Consider the following 22,935-nt stretch of genomic DNA (forward strand, 5'->3'; position numbering starts at 1 on the left):
TTCTCTTATTTTATTTCTCTCTGCATTGTTGGGAAGGGCCCGTAAGCATTTAACTGTTAGTCTACACCAGTTGTTTACCAAGCATGTGACTAATACAATTTGATTTGATATATTCTACAGACAGTCCCTTCAGTCGGAAAATAGAGAGCAAAACCCAGTCCAGCTTGGTGGACACCAACAGTTCCCAGAACTCAAGCGGTGAGCACTGAGGCGCTTCTCATTAGCTGTATACTTGTGCATTTTGTGAATGTCTCTCTGCACAGTGCATTTTCAGTTGGGTAACTCTCCCAATCATTAGGTGTGAATGTCAATACATAGGGAGACAATGTGTTCTTACTGAGACCTGGGTAGAACATGGAGGTAGATGGAGAGTGAATCAGGCAGAAATGTGAGTGTTGGTGGCTTAGTGCAGTGTTTCCCAACCCATGTCCTCGAGTACCCCCAACAGTACACATTTTTATTATAACTCTGGACATGCACACCTGATTCAACTTGTCAACGAATCATCAAACCCTCAATGAGTTGAAAGAGTTGTGTTTGTCAAGGGCTACAACGAAACTGTGTACTGTTGGGGGTACTTGAGGACCAGGGTTGGGAAACATTGGCTTAGAGTCCAAGCATATAACCACATTCAAATCAAGGCCGTAGTCTGATTCTCTACCCTGCTTCCTGAAGTATACACTCGTTTGCTCCCCCTTGTGGATTCAAAAATAATGGATTGGTCTAGGAAATGTAGTGGAAACATCCTCAGTCTAGCCAATGCCTACATCAATCGAATGCTTTTAAATCCACAATGGGAGAAGAGCAAGTGCACACTCTGAAAGGGTAGGGAATTTTATCTGAAAAAGTCTGAGTCTGATGTCACTCACTTCCTCTCACTCAGGTACTCCAAGCCCCCTGGTGACCGGTTCGTTCCCTGCGTCACAGAGTGAGTCCACTCCTCTCTCTACCTGCCTCCCTGCAAACACAAACAAATGGGACCATTTCACCCTCTCCATTTTGTTTATTTTGACCATAATGAGAAACAGCTGCTGCCAGTGATATTTTCCTACTCACTTGTCATTTTGCCCTGTTCATTTGGGCTTGTCACACTTGCACCTCCATTTAGGCAGTGTTTGTGACCCTGTAGTACTTGATGTAAAGGGTTGAATTTAGGCAGGTTAATCCATGGCGAATGGAAGAGACTAGGTGTTGTATTACTGTTTTAAGTGTTGTCATGACATGAGATGAGGGACTTTTTTGCTGACCCATACTTTACCCCGCTGAGACATAATGATTCTGTGCCCTTCAGCAATAACCTGTTACAGTTGACAAGCCAGGTGGGAAACTGTCATGAAAAACCTATGCAATCAAATGAAGTTTTATCTACATCTTTAACCAAATAAATTAGCCACAAAGTGCTTCACAACAATCAGGACCTAATGCCGCTAGAACCCCAAAGACAAAGCGACAGTGGCAGAGACAATGTCACTTGGTAGGAAGACTCAATCACTCTTAAATGGCATACATAGATATTAAATTAAGTAGGTTGAACATGTTCCTGTATTTTTATATGCGGTAAAATTAAACTTGCAGGCAGTGACCTAGATCTAGCGACGCTCTGGGAATAGACTGGACAGGTCTACAGTGGATGTGCTCTTTCTTATGCTACGGGAACCCTTATTCTGGGCCTTGTGTTTCTAGAACCCTACACATGTGGCGCCTGTGGCATCCCGTTCCAGTTCTACAACAACCTGCTGGAGCACATGCAGTCCCACGCTGGTGAGTTACCTGCACCTAGAGGGAGATATACCCGACTGGCTCTACTCATGGAGTGTAGTCGTCAAATGGCTGGGAGGCAAGCTTTCAGCTGATCAAGTTGGTCTCAGTCCAAGTTGAAGTTGAATTCTAAGCTTGTTAATGGCGTGATACTTTGGATTCTTAAAGTACTTTGATATTCTTTCAAACTACACCTTCATTTTGGAATAGTTAATATCTTGACACAAACAGCTGCTGTATATCACACCCTTAGGTTAAGATATATATCACACATCAAATGTTTTACATATTACATTTATTATGCACTTTATTTGTGTTATGACCATTGTCACCCCTGTAGTTTTATGTGTACCTACTCTTTTGGTTAATTACTGGTTGTTTACCAACCCCATCTAACTGTTAGCCACTAGCTAACCCTCAGCTTTTAGCTAACCCTCTGGAAGTATAAGCTGCAGTTCATTAAAGGTCATCAGTCAACTGAAATAAATTCATTAGGCCTTAATCCATGGGTGGGACTTGGACGGCATAGGCCCACCCATTTGGCAGCCAGGCCCACCCACTGGGAAGCCAGGCCCAGCCAATCCGAAAGAGTTTTTACCACAAAAGGGCTTTATTACAGACAGAAATACTCCTCAGCACCCCCTCAGACAATCCCGCAGTTGAAGAAGCTGGATGTGGAGGTCCTGGGCTGGCGTGGTTACACGTGGTCTGCGGTTGTGAGGCCGGTTGGACGTACTGCCAAATTCTCTAAAACGACATTGGAGGCAGCTTATGGTAGAAAAAGTAACATTCACTTTTCTGTCAACAAAATCCACGACTAGTCTATCGACGTCACCGCACGAAGAGGCAAAAACAGACTTACCCCCATCGCGACGTCCCCCAAAGGCTAACTTGCTAGCACCGGTCTGTTAACTGCTAGCTTGCTTGCCCCGGTCTGCTAACTGTTAGCTTGCCTGCCGTGGTCTGCTAACTGCTAGCCTCGGTCTGCCAACTGCTTGCTTGCTAACCCGGTCTGCTAACTGCTAGCTTGCCAGCCCCGGTCTGCTAACTGCTAGCTTGTTTAGCACCGGCCTACTAACTGTTAGCTTGTTAGCATCGGCCTGCTAACTGTCTGAATCGCCGTTTCCCCAGTCAGCCCAACCACTCACTGGACCCATATGTTCACTTGGCTACGCATGCCTCTCTCTAATATCAATATGCCTCGTCCATTACTGTCCTGGTTAGTGATTACTGTCTTATTTCACTGTAGAGCCTCTAGCCCTGCTCAATATGCCTTAACCAACCATGTTGTTCCACCTCCTACATATGCAATGACATCACCTGGTTTAAACGTCTCTAGAGACTATATCTCTCTCATCATTACTCAATGCCTAGGTTTACCTCCAATGTACTCACATCCTACCTTACCTTTGTCTGTACACTATGCCTTGAATCTATGCTATCGTGCCCAGAAACATGTTCCTTTTACTCTCTGTTCCGAACGTGCTAGACGGCCAGTTCGTATAGCCTTTAGCCGTACCCTTATCCTACTCCTCCTCTGTTCCTCTGGTGTTGTAGAGGTGAATCCAGGTCCTGCAGTGCCTAGCTCCACTCCCACTCCCCAGGTGCTCTCATTTGTTGACTTCTGTAACCGTAAAAGCCTTGGTTTCATGCATGTTAACATTAGAAGCCTACTCCCTAAGTTTGTTTTACTCACTGCTTTAGCACACTCTGCCAACCCGGATGTCTTAGCCGTGTCTGAATCCTGGCTTAGGAAAACCACCAAAAACCCTGAAATCTCCATCGCTAACTATAACATTTTCCGACAAGATAGAACTGCCAAAGGGGGCGGTGTTGCAATTTACTGCAAAGATAGCCTGCAGAGTTCTGTATTACTATCCAAGTCTGTACCCAAACAATTCGAGCTTCTTCTTCTAAAAATTGACCTTTCCAGAAACAAGTCTCTCACTGTTGCCGCTTGCTATAGACCTCCCTCTGCCCCCAGCTGTGCCCTCAATACCATATGTGAATTGATTGCCCCCCATCTATCTTCTGAGCTCGTGCTACTAGGTGACCTAAACTGGGACATGCTTAACACCCCGGCCATCCTACAATCTAAGCTTGATGCCCTCAATCTCACACAAATTATCAATGAACCTACCAGGTACAACCCCAAATCCGTAAACACGGGCACCCTCATAGATGTCATCCTAACTAACTCGCCCTCCAAATACACCTCTGCTGTTTTCAATCAAGATCTCAGCGATCACTGCCTCATTGCCTGCATCCGTACCGTACGACCACCCCTCATCACTGTCAAACGCTCCCTAAAACACTTCTGCGAGCAGGCCTTTCTAATCGACCTGGCCGGGGTATCCTGGAATGACATTGACCTCATCCCGTCAGTAGATGATGCCTGGCTATTCTTTAAAAGTGCCTTCCTCACCATCTTAAATAAGCATGCCCCACTCAAAAAATGTAGAACTAGGAATAGATATAGTCCTTGGTTCACTCCAGACCTGTCTGCCCTTGACCAGCACAAAAACATCCGGTGGCGTTCTGCATTAGCATTGAATAGCCCCTGTGATATGCAACTTCTCAGGGAAGTTAGGAACAAATATACACAGGCAGTTAGAAAAGCTAAGGCTAGCTTTTTCAAACAAATGTGCATCCTGTAGTACTAACTCAAAAAAGTTCTGGGACACTGTTAAGTCCATGGAGAATAAGAGCACCTCCTCCCAGATGCCCACTGCTCTGAGGCTAGGAAACACTGTTACCACCGATAAATCCACTATAATTGCGAATTTAAATAAGCATTTCTCTACGGCTGGCCATGCTTTCCACCTGGCTACCCCTACCCCGGTCAACAGCCCTGCACCCTCCACAGCAACCTGCCAACGCCCCCACCATTTCTCCTTCACCCAAATCCAGATAGCTGATGTTCTGAAAGAGCTGCAAAATCTGGACCCATACAAATCAGCCGGGCTAGACAATCAGGACCCTATCTTTCTAAAATGATCTGCCGAAATTGTTGCAACCCCTATTACTAGCCTGTTCAACCTCTCTTTCATATCGTCTGAGATTCCCAAAGATTGGAAAGCTGCCGCGGTCATCCCCCTCTTCAAAGGGGGTGACACTCTAGACCCAAACTGCTACAGACCTATATCTATCCTACCCTGTCTTTCTAAGGTCTTCGAAAGCCAAGTTAACAAACAGATTACTGACCATTTCGAATCCCACCGTACCTTCTCCGCTATGCAATCTGGTTTCAGAGCTGGTCATGAGTGCACCTCAGCCACACTCAAGGTCCTAAACGACATCATAACCGCCATCGATAAGAGACATTACTGTGCAGCCGTATTCATCGACCTGGCCAAGGCTTTCGACTCTGTCAATCACCACATTCTTATTGGCAGACTCGACAGCCTTGGTTTCTCAAATGATTGCCTTGCCTGGTTTACCAACTACTTCTCTGATAGAGTTCAGTGTGTCAAATCGGAGGGCCTGTTGTCCGGACCTCTGGCAGTCTCTATGGGTGTGCCACAGGGTTCAAATCTCGGGCCGACTCTCTTCTCTGTATACGTCAATGATGTTGCTCTTGCTGCTGGTGATTCTCTGATCCACCTCTACGCAGACGACACCATTCTGTATACTTCTGGCCCCTCTTTGGACACTGTGTTAACTAACCTCCAGACAAGCTTCAATGCCATACAACTCTCCTTCCGTGGCCTCCAACTTCTCTTAAATGCAAGTAAAACTAAATGCATGCTATTCAATCGATCACTGCCCGCTCCTGCTCACCCGTCCAGCATCACTACTCTGGACGGCTCTGACTTAGAATACGTGGACAACTACAAATACCTGGGTGTCTGGTTAGACTGTAAACTCTCCTTCCAGACTCACATTAAGCTTCTCCAATACAAAATTAAATCTAGAATAGGCTATATTGTAACAAAGCATCCTTCACTCATGATGCCAAACATACCCTCGTAAAACTGACCATCCTACCGATCCTCGACTTCGGTGATGTCATCTATAAAATAGCCTCCAACACTACTCAGCAAACTGGATGCAGTCTATCACAGTGCCATCCGTTTTGTCACCAAAGCCCCATACACTACCCACCATTGCGACCTGTACGCTCTCGTTGGTTGGCCCTCGCTTCATACTCGTCGCCAAACCCACTGGCTACAGGTTATCTACAAGTCTCTGCTAGGTAAAGCCCCACCTTATCTCAGCTCACTGGTCACCATAGCAGCACCCACTCGTAGCACGTGCTCCAGCAGGTATATCTCAATGGTCACCCCCAAAGCCAATTCCTCCTTTGGTCGTCTTTCCTTCCAGTTCTCTGCTGCCAATGACTGGAACGAACTGTAAAAATCTCTGAAGCTGGAGACTCATATCTCCCTTACTAGCTTTAAGCACCAGCTGTCAGAGCAGCTCACAGATCACTGCACCTGTACATAGCCCATCTGTAAACAGCCCATCTATCTACCTACCTCATACCCATACATACTTATTTATTCATCTTGCTCCTTTGCACCCCAGTATCTCTACTTGCACATTCATCTTCTGCACATCTACCATTCCAGTGTTTAATAGCTATATTGTAATTACTTTGCCACCATGGTCTATTTATTGCCTTAATTAACTTACCTCATTTGCACTCACTGATATAGACGTTTTCTTTTGTTTTACTGTATTATTGGCTGTATGTTTTGTTTATTCCATGTGTAACTGTGTTGTTGTATGTGACGAATTGCTATGCTTTATCTTGGCAAGGTCGCAGTTGCAAATGAGGACTTGTTGTCAACTAGCCTACCTGGTTAAATAAAGGTGAAATAAATAAAACAGCTCTGGTGGACATTCCTGCAGTCAGCATGCCAATTGCCCGCTCCCTCAAAATTTGAGATATCTGTGGCATTGTGTTGTGACAAAACTGCTCATTTTAAAATGGCCAATATTGTCCTCAGCGCACAGTGCACCTGTGTACCTGTGTAATGATCATGCTGTTTAATCAGATTCTTGATATGCTACACCTGTCAGGTGGATGAATTATCTTGGCAAAGGAGAAATACTCACTATAAGGGATGTTAACAAATGTGTGCACAAAATTTGAGAGGAATAAGGTTTTTGTGCATATGAAACATTTCTGTTATTTTTTATTTCAGCTCATGAAACATGGGACCAACACTTTACATGTTGCGTTTACATTTTGGTTCAGTGTATATGGCCCTATAACAATTAACCAATTACAAACACTTTAGCTATTAGCCTTTAGCTATCCCTCGGTAGCTTGTAGCGGTTAGATACTGTAACACTAGCATAACAGTTAACCGACCTTCTATCTGTCTGTTTCCCCTCAGCGGATAATGAAAAGCATACCAAAGGGGAGTCTCCAAAGACATCACCGGGCCCAGCCTCACAGGACCAGTTATGGAGGTCCCCCCAGACCCAGCATCAGGCCCAAGCTCAAATAGTTCAATTCCAGATACAGGCTCAATCCCAGGCTGCACAGAGAAACCACTCCATCAACCGTGAGTAGGCTACGAATCATTCAATATCGCTGTTATAGTCATGCTGCCTATGAATAAACAGGGTTTCCACCCACTCTTGAAAACGTGCTATGGTGATGAAATTTCACTTGTGTTATAAAATACATTTTACCAGAACAGGATTCTTCATGTTCTGAATTGTTCAGTGGGTTCTTTCTCTAACGTGTATATAAACATTTATATCCAAAAAGTCGTATTTCGTAACCTAATAGATCCGATGATAAGCACCAAGCTCTGTTGACAGAGCGGTGCCATTTTTTTGCAGAAACATCTTCGGATTTTACATGTTGTGGTGGTAGTCTGCAAAGTTGGTTCTGCAGGTCGCAAAAATCAAATTTAGTATGACACAATCTAAATTAAATGTAAAAGGCTTTGCAAGTAAAAAGCTTGCAGTATGCTCGGTGCTCCGTTGACATGTCAGAGATACGCTTATTTTTGTGAGAAATCTTCTGAACAGGAATTTAATATGAAAAGCGTATACTAAAATATGAAAATGCATGACGTCTCAAAATCAATATCCATCTTACCTCTATTGTTTTATGTCCTCCGGATTCCAGAAGAAAGATGACGTGTTCTATGGTTAGCCTATCAGTTAGCCTGTCAGTTAGCATTCTCGCACAGCATCCAGCCTAGCTGGCATAATCCTGATTAATGACCACTTTTTTTCTCTGGTCTCCATTGATTTAGTCACCTTCATTTTGGCCAAATCTCCAATAACCTTTTGAATGGATTATGATAGAGACATGATTATTTTACCCACTGGTCAAAATATGCGTGTTTGTTTGGACACCCTAATAAACACACTTAGGCCACACTGCCTATGAATACATACTTTATCTCTCTTGCTTAAACTCTTTCTCCTATCTCTACCTCCCTTTCCCATAGTTTTCCTCTATTTTTCTCTTCATCCCAATTCCTCTCCCTCTCTCCTCCTCACTCACTGCATCTCTCCCATTCCTCTCTCTCCACAGAGAACAGTGGTGGGTTACCGGAGAAGGAAAGGCAACAGGTAGCCGAGCGTCTCCTGAGGGTGATGTGTACAGACCTGGGCGTGCTCAACATGCTCAACAGCAAGGACTTCCTGAAGCTAGCCCAGACCCTGGTGGACACGGGTGCCCGCCACGGTGCCTACTCCACCCGTGACGCCCTGGGCAACATGAGCTCTCTGGCCCTACGCCAGCTTCCCCGCATGTACAACCAGGTCAAGGTGAAGGTGACTTGCGCCCTAGGCTCCAACTCCTACCTGGGCATTGCCGTCACCTGCCACTCCCAGACAGTGGGACCTGATGCCTGCCTAGTGCTGACAGCCTACCAGGTGGAGGGGTCCAGGCTCAAGCGCTATGTTTTAGGCGTCAAGGAGGCAGACCTGAGGGAGGGGCCAGAGCAGGTGCACCAGTGGACACAGAACGTGCTGTCGGAGTTCGTCATGTCAGACATCCGCACGGTGTACGTGACTGAGCCGCGGGTGGGGGTGGGGGGCTTGCCGCTGGGTGGAGGCGGGCGGAGGAGGGTTTGCCTGCGGTGCGCCGGGTGCTCGTTGGGTGCTGTGGTTCAAGCGGTGCTGGGGAAGCACAGCTTGCAGACAAGGGGGCTCCACGAGCTGGCTGAGCTGTTGGCTGCCTGCCACGACATTGCCGCCTCCACCAGCCTCTTGTCCACCAGCGCCGCCACGGATGAGGGCATGTCTAACCCCTCCACTCCCCCTGGGCTCAGCCCCACTCCTCCCTGCTGGGACCACATGGCTGAGGCTCTCCTTCAGGTGCACTCCCACTTTGAGCAGATCTTCGAGGCTTATGGGAGGAGCAAGGCCACGGCTTCCACACTGCAGGGCCTCAACAAGCACCTTCTAGGGACGTTGACCTGCCTGCTGGCCCCTCTGCGCCTGGCCGCCCTGGAACTCAGCAGCCAGAGGAGGCCAACCCTGCAACAGGTCCTACCTGTCTACCTGCGCTTGGAGAAACTGTTCACCTCCAAGGCTGGGGAGGTGGGGACCTCCAGCAAGCTCTGCCATTACTTTCTGGAAGCTCTTAAGGAGAACTTCAAGGTGGAGAAAGCCCACCAGGTAGCCATGGTGCTGGACCCCCAGCTGAAGCTACGTCCTGTCCCAGCCTACCAGCAAGAGGAGATCATCGCCCACGCCTGCGAGATGGCCACAGATGCCCGCGACGGTGGGGGGTCCGGAGGTGAGGACGTGGATGGACCCTCAACACTCAAACGGCTCCGCTTGGACGTCCCCAGGGGTGGGGTGAATGCCAGAGGGGTAGTAGCCGTGTCGTCTGAGGCGTCGTCAGATGAAAGCCAGACCCAGGTGAGACAGGAGGTGTTCCAGTATCTGGCTGAACCGCTCCTCCAGGGTACCAACCCAGACCTCTTCCACTACTGGAGCACCACGGTGGGCGACCGCTACCCCAGACTGGCACGCCTGGCACTGTGGCTGCTGGCCGTGCCCGCTGTGGGCGTCCGCAGCGAGTGTGTGAGCGTCTGCGAACAGAGCTTGGCCATGAAGAGGAGGCAGCAGGTCACCGCCGAGGAGATGAACAAACTCATCTTCCTGCGCTCCAACATGGCCTGAATGTTACGGTCCGACCAATAAGGCTGACCGAACCACGACCATAGCTCGACTGTCCTAGACCGACCCACCAATGACTACACAGACTATCTACAGCGGGATAGCGGAACCCATAGTGCGATCTTCTCAAAATGCTGATCAAACTGTGGTTAGTGCCAAATGCAACAAAGAAAAAATTTATTATCAGGGGTTGAATGGCTTTTAAAATTGATAGGATAAATGACAAGGATAGACAAGGGGTGTTGCATCTGGTGCTAGCTAGTAACCGCTGTTATTCTTTGGCCCTTAAAGATCTCGCTTTCACTGAATCACTTCTGACCCTATGTGTCAAAGTCAATTTCATGCCTTTACAATGTTATCAAACTGCCGTCTTTTTACAATTTCTTCAATGGCTTGTAGTTGTCTGGCTTTAGTAGCCATTTGAAGGACTAAAGGAGGAAGATTGGCCTTCGGTGGTTGTGTATGGCCTGGCATCAGATCCGTTCTGGACAATGGTGCCATTGGAGTGCAGTCTGTTACTGAGTGACTATACTGAATGACTTGATGGTTGGGGTGGGTGTGATTAGGAACTCGGCGGCCTGATTGCTATATATATATTAGTAATAATAAATTCAATATAAAGAGGAAAAGAGAACTTAAATGAAGTGGGCCTCCAACCCCACGCAGCCAACATGTTTCCATCCAACCCCCCACACCTGGAAACCATGTTTCCCCACCCCCCTAGAAACTAGGTTTGCTCGTCAGTCAGCACTCCCCCCCCTCCAGGTGACCAGAGGTGTCGAAAGCATTCCACAGGGATGCTGGCCCATGTTGACTCTAATGCTTTCCACAGTTGTCAAGTTGGCTGGATGTTCTCTGGATGGTGGACCATTCTTGAGACACACACAGGAAACTGTTGAGCGTGAATACAACAGCGTTGCAGTTCTAGACAACCTCAAACCGGTTTGCCTGGCACCTACTACCATACCCCGTTCAAAGGCACTTCAATATTTTGTCTTGTCTCCCATTCACTCTCTGAATGGCACACAGACAATCAATCCAATTTATTATTATTTATTATTTTGTATATGTGTTGGGCTTTATACATTTTTTTTTATTTGTATGTATTAGGCTTTAGCTAAGATTATTCTTTAGAGTCAAGTATATTTGTCCAGGCCTCAATTGTTCCTTGATTAGCACCATTCATTCTCGCTGAGGATAATTCTGATGTTAGAGCTTCTAACAGTAACTGTATCCACTGGAGAATTGGGAGAGAGTGAGGTGATTGCCATCTAAGACACAACAGCTTTTTTTTGCGGCAATGCTGCCTGCCAGCAATTAATCATCTCTTATTGAGAGATTCAAGGAGCTATCATTGTTAAGTAACATAATAGATGCAAAGCATTGAATATTTACATTGATGCACATTTAACTGCAGGGCACTCCCACATAATTTGAAAAATGTGCCTACCTGATTTAGGGGACACAGTGAACAGTTGGGAGTTGGGGCCAATTTCATCATAAAACGTTTCCTTGGTGATAAATACAGTCTGTGAACAAACTTAAAATGTATAAATTGATGGTTTGTGTAGGTCATATATTTCCATGTTCTGTTCGTTAGTGTTGTTCAGATTTAATTAGATCTGTCGAACAATACTTTTTTTAAATGGCTAGCTCAGAATATGAGCTTTCCAAGTTGTTTATATATTATAGAGATCAGTCCTTTCCAGAGCCCAGATAATTTATTTATAAATCCCATCATTGGATGGTTCGGTAGTTGTGTTTCCCAAGGGACTTCTTATGCCAGCATAGCTGACCTAAGTTGTAAGAAAAAAATACAAACAAAAAAAAGAGTTGCCTGGTAATGTGTATGTATCTCAAATCTTGGAATATTCTCAAACCATTTCTGTCCATGATATCGGTAAAGGTACGGATTCCAAATTTGGACCATTGGGGAGGATGCAAAAGGCCTCCCTACATATCGCAAGGCATTCTTGTGATATATTGGAGCATGCCATTTTGATTCCCAGTTGCGTTGTTTAAAAATTGGCGCAAAATAGAAATTGTGTGAGCTATAATAGGACCAAAGCATACTTGACATTGTTTAAGGGGAATATTTACATTTAAGTCATTTAGCAGACGCTCTTATCCAGAGCGACTTACAAATTGGAAAGTTCATACATATTCATCCTGGTCCCCCCGTGGGGAATGAACCCACAACCCTGGCGTTGCAAGCGCCATGCTCTACCAACTGAGCCACACGGGACCAATATCTGTGAAGACCACCTCTTCCAGGGCAATAGGAGACAATATTTCTCTCTACTCAGCCAAGGGGAAGAAGAATCCTGTCTAAAACAATTTAGGATGGTGTGAAATGCTAGTGCCTGGAAATACTATTTAACGTTTGGTAGGGATAGTCCTACGTCTTTCCCTCTTTGTGAGTTTGTTAATTTTAGAGAGATGTCTGGTCTATCAAAAGCTTTTTCTGCATCGAGAGAGAATACAGCCCAAGGAGCATCTAAGATATGTAATAATCGAGGGAGGTTATCCAAGGATATATGTTTTTAAACAAACCCATGTGGGCCAATTTGGGTAAGTCTCGAGATGGGACGACAGTATTTTGGAAAAAACGTTTAATATTTGTGTTTATCAAAGATAGGGGGCGATAGTAAGGACACTGGCAGGCATCCTTACCTTTTTTTAAAAAATTAAAGCGAAATTAGTGCTATATTCACATCTCTCCCAAATGAACCTTTGTGAATGGCTGTGTTAATCATTTCGAGCAATAGTGGACCTAATTGATTCCCAAAATTGTACTAGACCTCAGGAGGAATACCCTCCCATCCAGGTGATCATGCTAGCCCAACTGCCCTTTTGTGTTTACTGAAAGACATTTGTGCTCCCAGCGAGGTGGCTTTCTCTGAGAGAAGAGGAGTTCTTAATTATTTTAGAAAGGACTTAGTCTGGGTTGGTGTGGATTTCTAATCCGAGGTATACAGTTCTTTATAGAAGTGGAAAATATTTGATTCATTTGGGTTCTAATGGTAATTCCCGTGTTTCAGATTCAATAGTCGCTATGTCAGCTAATTGATCATTAGTCCATAGCTTGTTGGCCAGTAAATGACTGGGACGAATACCATGAAAGTAATGGTTGAGTCTAACTCGATGGATGGCAAATTCTGCTCTCTGTCTTATCAGTAAATGACGTTCTGTCTTGACTTTGGAAAGAGTACTATCTACCTGGTCTATAAAGAGTGTTTGTTGAGAATGCTCTAACACAGTTAACATTTCCAATATTGATATCTTATTTAATTATAGACATGCGAGACAAGTACAATGAGACCAACTACAATCCACACGCAACCAAGTCTCTCCAGCATATACTCTCTGATTACAACCTCATTGATGCCTGGCGAGCAAATAATCCTAAAGCAGAAGAGTACACTTTCCACTCAAACAGGCATAAAACATTCTTCTGTCCCAATAACAACATGGAAATCAGTTAATTCTAACAATATGTTGTTCAGAGAATCAAAAAAACGTAGGATCATATGAATTTGGAGGATACACATTAATTAAGGCATTTTTCTTTCCATTATGGATACATTTAGGGAAGCGATTCTGCCTTCTTGGTCTTCGCCATTACCCAATATTATAATTACACCTTTTAGTTTTGTTTGGGGCTGATGAAAAAGCAGTCATTTTTTACAAATTCTCTTTTCTATGTGTCCTTTTTGAGCAGATGTGTTTTTGTAACTTTGCTATATTAATATGGTTTCTTGCTAGGATATCAAGACAGCAGGAACGTTTAATAGAAGTATAAAGGCCCTTCAAATTCCAAGAGAGAATAGCTAGCGTGGACATTGGGGAAAAGAAAGAAATCATCATGTATTATTAATGGATGTAATTTGTCTAAATTATTATTTAATTTTGGTTTTTTTTTTTCTTGTCTTTTATTTATTTGTTTCAATCGTGGGCATGTAATGCCATTGACAGCCGTTACAAATAGCCATCCCACATTAGGGAAGTGGGAGCTAAAGATTCATGGTCCCTCAGACTAACTGCCACACCTCCCCCAGAACACCCCACTACCTCGGTGTGGTGGACACACTGTCATATAACTGGCTATCAGGAGCACCTTTCATTTGTCTATGAAATCAGGCCCATCCCTCTTTGTGTTATTTGGTCCAACTTCTCAGTAAAATCTTGACCTCCCACTTTCTTTTGCAATAAATCCTCCCAGTGTATAATATTGTTTGACAGTTATTTTTAAAGAATATAATAATAACATATCGGTTTTGAGTTTAAAAAAATGAAAACCTTCCCCAGCAGAATCAAGAGATCCTTTATCGTGTTTTATCTCCCTTAAGTCTCTCCTTTAAGTCACAATTTAACTGTTTGTGGAGATATAACACAATAGTATAAAACGGAGTAAACACTTGTACTTTTGCCCAAAAGTTGGAAACTATGGCCCAATGCCAGAAAATATGTAACAAATCCTCCACTTCCACACCAAAAAAATTGCACAAATGGGATTGTTCAATGCCCCATATTTGAAACCTCTTGTTAGTAGCCAGAAATGTGTACAAGATCTTCAACTGAAACATTCGGATTGTGAAGTCTTGTTTTATACTGAAGAAAAATATTAACACAACATGCAACAATTTGAAGTTACAGTTCATATAAGGAAATCAGTCAATTGAAATAAATTCATTAGGCCCTAATCTATCGATTTTCACGACTGGGAATACAGATATGCATCTGATCACGGATACCTGTAGGGGCATGGATCAGAAAACCAGTCTGTATCTGGTGTGACCAGAGCGCGACACATCTCCTTCACATAGAGTTGATCAGGCTGTTGATTGTGGCCTGTGGAATGTTGTCCCACTCCTCTTCAATGGCTGTGTGAAGTTGCTGGATATTGGTGGGAACTGGAACACACTTTACTCAATGGGTGACATGTATGGTGAGTATGCAGGCCAGGGAAGAGCTGGGACATTTTCGGTGTTGTGTACATTTTCAGGAATTGTGTACAGATCCTTGTGACATGGGGCTGTGCATTACCATGCTGAAACATGAGGTGATGGCAGCTCATGAATGGCACGAAAATGGGCCACAGGATCTCATCACGTTATCTCTGTGCATTCAAATAGCTATCGATAAAATGCAGTTTGTTGTCCGTAGCTTATGCCTGCCCATACATAACCCCACTGCAAACATGGGGTACTGTGTTCATAATGTTGACATCAGCAAATTGCTTGCCCACACAACGCCATACACGTGGTTTGCGGTTGTGAGGCCAGTTGGACGTACTGACAAATTCTCTAAAACGACGGAGGTGGCTTATGATAGAGAAATTAACATTACATTTTCTTTGCAACAGCTCTGGTGGGACATCCTGCAGTCAGCCAATTGCATGCTCCCTCAAAACTTGAGACATCTGTGGCATTGTGTTTAACAAAACTTCACATTTTAGTCGCCTTTTATTGTCCCCAGCACAATGTGCACCTGTGTAATCATCATGCCGTTTAATCAACTTCTTGATATGCCACACCTGTCAGGTGGATAGATTATCTTGGCAAAGGAGAAATGCTCACTAAAAGGGATTTAAAGACATTTGTGCACAAAATTTGCAAGAAATAAGCTTTTGGTGCGTATGGAACATTTTCTGTGATCTTTTATTTCAGCTCATGAAACATGGGACCAACACTTTACATGTTGTGTGTAGTTTTGTTCAGTGAATGGGAGTATCAAACTGCTCTTCCTAGAAAGAGTGGAATGGGATGGCAACCAATTTGTTGTTTTCCAAATGAAAATGATACATCTTTATAGATTTTAACTCTAGTTAACCGTCAGTAGCTATGTTTTCATCCAATTGGTGACAGATTTTCATGCAATTATTCAAAAATATGCATTAAAAGAATATGAGCATTTTCCCACAAGTGGTGTCTCCACAAAACAGATTTGTTACAGATATAAAAATCAGTGTGTGATGTCTTATGCACAGAAAATGTACTTTTTCACATAAGTTTTTATGTACAGAATAAAACTCCAGTAGCAGTGCGTGGGTAAAATCACTGGGGAAGCCAGACCCGCCAAACCGTGCTTCTTAACACCCACCCTCTTAACCCGTTCAACTGATGACCGCAGTCAGCCTGTAGGCGCCCTGCCCACAATAAGGAGTCGCTAGAACACGATGAGCAAAGTAAAGCTCTCACCGCCTAACCTGGACGACGCTGGGCCAATTATGCACCGCCCTATGGGACTCCCGGTCACGGCCGGTTGTGACACAGGCTGGGATCGAACCTGGGTCTGTAGGGACGCAGGTCCTTAGACTGTTGCGCCACTCGGGAGGCCCAGTCACTCACAATTTAGTCCAATCACTGTAAGCTAAATATAATTTGGCTGTCCATGGTTCTGATTTCTGTGTGTATGTGTATGCACGTTCATACAAGTAGAAAAATATGTTGACTCTCCCTACTTGTAGAGAAACGCCAATGCCATCCTCCTCTCGTTATTGTTGACGAAACGGTCTATCACTGTCAAACAGTACACACTACTTTTTTGTTGTCCTGGGCTACCTGGCTAAAATGTTTGCTCGATAGCCCAACGTTAGCTAGTTAACATTAGCCTTTTACATCTAGCTACATATTAAACTTCCATCCTCTTGGGCCAGGGGCACAACAATGTATGAATTAATGGTTGGCTCAGAATCACCATTATAATCATTGGCCAGTACGGAGAATTAAAACCACAAGTCCAAATCTCGATGTCCATCATTGCTAATGTAGGAAAGGGCCAAATTTAGCTAGCTACTCTACAGTTTGTCACACAAACTGTTGCATTAAATAGCAAATGTGCGTACTCTGGTCTTGGCACGTGCCATCTAGCCAACAACTATCAAATACAGTGTGGGTAGGCTAGTCTACATGATGAGATTATTATAGATTAGAATATGTTTGTCAAACGGCAGTCAAGCATCGATCATGTTACCAGAATCAGCACTTTCACCACCCTGTGAAGTTCATCATAAATAATTGATTCTATAGTTTAATAAACTGCGTGGTTTCCCGAGTCATAGTGGAAGGACCACACACCATATCATCATGTGACTCCAAATTTACTTAGATTTGATGGTTGTTCTATAAATATTTGAGCATAAGGCGTTTCCACTGCCATTTCTCACATAATTCATTTTACAGACACAGAAAGATCCCACCATGTCAAACAAACAAATTATCTGTCAGCATTTATAGAATTGTACCGAAACTTCCTGTTTCCATCACAGTTGTCGGGATTTTTGATTTATACGCTATGACTTTACTTGCATAAAAACTGGATGGAAACATGGTTTGTGAGATTTAATGAGGTCTACAAACACAGTTTCTCTTTCCTTAACCCTTGTTGTTTTTATAGACAGTCTCACTACACCAAACTCCATGTCTTTATGTATAATGTTTGTCAGTTTCTGATATATTAGTCTTAGTCTTCATTTTGTCGTTTTGTACTTTTTACATCGAATATAGACCCATGTATTCATTTATCCAAAAGCAAATAGTCCAAAGAAACTTACTGGTGTGGCAATTATGGTTTCATGCTTTTAATTCATGCACTGATTTTTCTTGTAGGGTTAAATGTTTTAGCATGGTTGATCCATCCCCGCACTTGAGTTTTGTCTGTCCTCCATTCAGTGACACACTCCACTTTCTCATTTAGGAGTTGAGTGTGTGAAATCTATTGTTGCCTTTGTGAAGACTTGCACAAATAAGTTGGAATCCAACTGGCTAGCTAGACCAGTACTATATTGGAAGTGAGTGTCACACACACCTAGGTACACACATCTTGATAACATGTCTATTCAGTATAGATGGTTGACTTAACTTTCCTCTGTCCATAGCATCTGAGTTCTTTCTTACCTCCAGTTCAATGACTCAAGGACATACAGTTAAGGCTATGATTTGTCCGACATTATGAATATAATGAAATAGTAAGTGTAGCATATAGATAATGCCACTGAAATTGATTTCTGTGTTTAAGTGGGGTTTTTTTTTAGACAACCATAGTCAAGGGATTTAACCTGTAGATCTTACATAAGAATTTCAAGCAGTAAATTCTCCTGGACATGCAGTCGTTGATTTGGTGATCTCCAATACTATACAATTGCCTCGTACACTTTGTTGGTAGGATGAGAATTTATAACAAAGATATGCATGCAATCAATATTAGAGGACTGATCTATTCTATCATGTAAACCAGAATGTTTATTCTAAAAACGGAAAAGTTTCAGGGGGTCAGAAGTTGCTCGTAGGCAGTTTACCCTCCCCTAATCCCAATTTGAACCATTAGGGGCAAAGGCACAGACCTGACCTCAGATTAGTGTCTAGGGGCAACTTCAACCTCCTTTCAAGGGGTGGCAGTATGCGAATACAATAACTGTTTTACGTCAGTAGAGGGCGCAAGTGTTGCAGAAATGAGGCGTACAGTGTATAACGCCATACCTCTTTTTATAAACTAGCATTTCAAGGGTTTTGATACACACAACTCAAGATAAATACTGTTTGTTATAAAGAACTGAATTCAGATTACAAAAAAATATATATTTTGCCGCTAACTAATGGCTTCGCAGAAACGCAGGTCTTGTTATTATCCGGTGGGTATAACAAGATTCTAATGTTCACTGTAAGTACAAGATGGCTAACAAATACTCTTTCCTTCTCCTTCAGAAATTGACTATTCTCAATTCTAATTGAGCATCAATGTTGTTTGTCTAATTTTATGGTAACATGTCATATTGTTTGTACTTTTTATACTCTGCTAGACTGCAATTTTTTTTATTTTAACTTATTTTAATTCCACCATATTTGTCTTATCGGTAGGCCTAATTTATACTTTTGTAGTGACTATTTTGATATACTGCTGATGATAGGATACAAAGTATTTTGTTTCAGAATGTCAGAAGTGACCGCACTGTAGAATGTTCTGAAATACGTTACCCACTGTAGTATGTGCTGTGTGAATAAACTGGCCGAAATGAGCATCAGCCTCTGACCACGTTCTAATGTGCAGTGTTGATGCATTGAGAGGAGTGTGTTTGTGAGACAGAAAGGACTCTTAACATGTAGACCAAGTTAGAGAGAGCCCCTCAGATATGAACACACTGAGACAGGTGGCTGCTTTTCAGTGGCATACAGAGGGCTTCCACATGGAGAGAAAGAAAGCAAAGCCTTACACAGTGGCTGAGAGGAAAAACTGAGGATTCATGGAAAGGGGTGAGAGGCCTTATGTAAAGGAAGAGTGAGAGAGAAGACTCACATGGAAGGATAGAGAGAAGCCATACAGAGGGTAGTTGGTTGGAGGTGCGTGCGTGCGAGGGTTCCCTGGGGGCCACTGGTGTGGCGAGAGAGTGAGGGGGAGCGTGGGTTTCGGCCTGCTGTCTTTCTTCCTCCCCTCGTACCCGGGTCACTGAGCCCCTGAGGCACTGCAGACTGCAGCCATGCAGAAACACCCTTGCTGGTTTCTAAGGTTACTCCCACCACTAGCCTGCCCGCGAAAGCTAATTCACAGCACATGTGCCCATCCGGGCCTCCATTTCCCCGCCCCACTGCTGAAGGTGAGTTTTTCCATACCATTTAACCACAGAGTTGGATGCCAAGTTTGTTTTTGCTTACAGCACAAGTGTTAGGGAAGCTCAAATGTTTGGTCATTTAGAAAGCAGAGGGGAGAGAAAAAAAACACCACCCTTAGAAAATTGCTTCTGTTATGCACTAGTAAGAGAAGTTGTTGCATCTCAGCTCTTTCTAAGGGTAGCATAGAAATATGTTGTGCACACACGTTTTCACATTCACTTTAGCACCTCTATATAAACTGTAGCTTTATAACGCCTTTAACCTGACTAGTTCTTCATTTCATTGGCAGACAAGTTCGTTTAAGAGCACTCTGGGATTGTGAGGGGTTCCCCTGTTTACACTCTGGGCCAGCAGGTGGCAGTACAGCCTTTAGCTCAATATAGCTGGAGACATTCTTCAGGGGGTAAACTGGGAAAACATTGATAGCCCAACTCCAGGTAACCTCTGGCTTTGCTATGCCGTGCTGTGCTTTAGGGGCTGACATACTTCAGGACTGGAAGCGGGAGGAACATTTATTTAACAGCCAAGTGCTGCCAAGACCAGGGGCCCACGTGCAGCATGTGTATGTATTTTTTAATATTTCATACATCGAGACAGGAGTGCAACCCGATAGCGTGTTGCCCTTAAGGTAAATGTGAGAATACTTTTTTCGTTCAGGTGCAGCAAGTGAATTCCCAGAGAGCACACCCCACCCCAAAGTGAAAACCCATGAGTTTTGATGAATGAGATGAAACTGATTATTGCAAGGTACCATCACTGGCATAACGCAGTTTCTCTCGACCACTTGCAAGGGAATTCGGGCCCTAATTCTGTTTTTAAATATAACTTTCCTGTATAAGTACAAGCATTTCTCTACACTCGCATTGCCATCTGCTAAATATGTGTATGCGACCAATGAAATGTGGTTTTAGCCTGCATGACTTGAGCCGTCCTTGCGCTCTCTCCCAGCTTGGACAGAAAGTTGTGCGTAAAACCAGTCTTAATGCCAAATAAGCTAGTTCACCCTCTTAACGCCGCCTTACTAGGGATTGTTCCATTATGCGGTGAAGTGGCCGACCCGCCATTTGCCTGTTTTGCATGTTATTTTGGCATTAATACGTGTCCATATCAGTTTGCAAACAATGTAAAAAATAATATATAATTGAGTTAATAAAGCCGCATACAAACACGGTCTCTTTTTTTTGAGTAAGGTATCTCCAAAATGCAGGTGTTTCAGCCTAGCTCAGTGGTGGTGGGGCAAGCCAGCAGAAAATACGGAGCATTGCGCCGTGATTGGCTCAGTGTTCTGTCATTAATGGGGATACTATGTCACCGCCAAGTCTAAGGGGAGACCTCAAATTCTTGCACCTTGGGTGCCGCCATAGAGTTGGATTAGAAGTGCCCATCCAAGAAGGATCAAGGTCATTGGCCACAGATAAAATTACATCAAATCATGTTATATGTACACTAGCTTTGATTGGACTGATCATGTCAACATCATATTTTTCAAAATCTTAGCATCGTCATGAATCAAGTCGACAATCTACTGGCAATTCCTTGTCATATGAAGAGAAATTATTAAACATATCGGTGCTTATCGGCCATTGGACATAAATATTACACAAGTTGGAAATTCAACAATGAGTGGTTTGGAAGGAATCAGTGGCTTTGTGGTCCCAAATCTGGGATTAAGCGGCTCTTTTCCAAGTCTTTTGCCCACGAAGGACCGTCACACCACCTTCCGGTTCAAGTGAGCACAGCACAACAAGGTGAGTCCAAAAATGTATTGTATGCTGCTGCATAAATTATATAATATGCCAGGGAGATATGTATACTGTAGCTAAGAAAGAATGTTGTGTAGTAAGATGTTAGTAGCCCATGCGCCTCACCCTAATAATTTGGTCTATTTACCCCTCTTAATTTTGCCTACTGTTCTGATTTGGTGGTGGACATGCAGCCACTGCTTATATGCCACCTTTTATTTATCTTACGGTTCTGACTTGGTGTACAGGGAGAACACTAAGAACGGCCCATGTTCTGAATTCTGTCGCTGTACATTTCAAAAGTGCTAAACAAATAGTTATATTGACTAACATTACGTCCGTCCTAGCTCGCTTATTAATGTCTTAATCGAAATTATGGATTGCCTCTTATCCACTTCGTCCCTTTATGCCATAGTTTATACATCTCAATTGTCATTAGAAACCACATTTGTTTAAGCAAGTCAGCCATATCAGCTATGCTTTTTTTTAAAGGCATTAAATGAGGCTGAATTAACTGTTTCGCTGCCAGACAAGGCTCCACTGATAGCCAGGTGTAGCAGTGGTAAGATGTTGGGACTGCCGCTGGGACAGCTTTATGTTAGGCCCTAACAGTATGTGGTCACTGTTATAGTGCAATTAATGTATTGTTTTGTGTTGTGGCTTTGCTGGCATGCATCCCACTCCACCCCCCTCCCCCCCCCCCCAATCACCGCTGATGCAGTGTAGCCTACTACAGTTGAAGTCGGAAGTTTACATACATCCAACCTAAGTGTATGTAGTCATTAAAACTCGGTTTTCAACCACTCCACAAATTTCCTGCTAACAAACTATATTTTTGGCATGTCAGTTAGGACATCTACTTTGTGCACGACACAAGTAATTTTTCCAGCAATTGTTTACAGACAGATTATTTCACTTATAACTCACTGTATCACAATTCCAGTGGGTCAGAAGTTCTGTTAGGAGGAATGGGGCAAAATTCACCCAATTTATTGTGGGAAGCTTGTGGAAGGCTACACGAAATGTTTGACCCAAGTTAAACAATTCTATCTATATTCTGACATTTCACATTCTTAAAATAAAGTGGTGATCCTAACTGACCTAAGACAAGGAATTTTTACTAGGATTAAATGTCAAGAATTGTGAAAAACTAAGTTTAAATGTATTTGGCTAAGGTGTATGTAAACTTCCAACTTCAACTGTATCTAGTTGAAGTCGGAAGTTTACATACACCTGAGAGCTGCCATTTGTGCAGGGACTGCTCATTAGCCCCAATGCTTCTCAGGTGTGTGGGGCGTGGTGGCTCAGGTCCCTGATTAACACACTCATTCCCACAACGAGACAAACTCACAAAAGGAGATTAAACAATTCAAAGAAAAGGAAGTCACTCAAATAAGAAATACTAAAACACAGCACAAGATAGGATAAATATTTAAAGCACATCTCGGTTAATATATTCAAAATAAAGTACACACAAGGGAATAAAGAAAAAGGACTAAATAGAACCATAGGGACACGTGACATTGCTACCGCAATCAAGCTTTTACCATCCCTGTAACTAACTTCTGCAGAGAGATCGTTTATTTAAACTAAATCTCATAAAGAACGACCTAAGAAGCATTAGGGTCTCGGTCTGACATACTCTTTTGAACACCTGAGTAAACTCCACGCATTGCACTGGCGCCGTCCAAGCCTTGACCACGGCATTTGTTCACCGATGTTCC

At 43.5% G+C, this 22,935-nt stretch overlaps 1 protein-coding gene across 1 annotated transcript in view; it reads left to right on the forward strand.

Annotated features, from left to right (window-relative positions):
- The window catches only part of LOC139552306 (zinc finger protein 618-like), a 47,769-nt gene extending 28,891 nt beyond the window's left edge, over positions 1–18,878 (forward strand). The window contains exons 9-13 of the mRNA XM_071363920.1: positions 121–198; positions 884–928; positions 1,684–1,761; positions 7,104–7,274; positions 8,264–18,878. Of these exons, the coding sequence (XP_071220021.1) occupies positions 121–198; positions 884–928; positions 1,684–1,761; positions 7,104–7,274; positions 8,264–9,864 (1,973 nt within the window). The 3' untranslated portion in view covers positions 9,865–18,878. The remainder of the gene's footprint in view (positions 1–120; positions 199–883; positions 929–1,683; positions 1,762–7,103; positions 7,275–8,263) is intronic.
- The last annotated feature ends 4,057 nt before the right edge of the window (positions 18,879–22,935 follow it).

This window comes from Salvelinus alpinus, chromosome 24, assembly GCF_045679555.1.
Source record: "Salvelinus alpinus chromosome 24, SLU_Salpinus.1, whole genome shotgun sequence".
Lineage (NCBI taxonomy): Eukaryota > Metazoa > Chordata > Actinopteri > Salmoniformes > Salmonidae > Salvelinus > Salvelinus alpinus.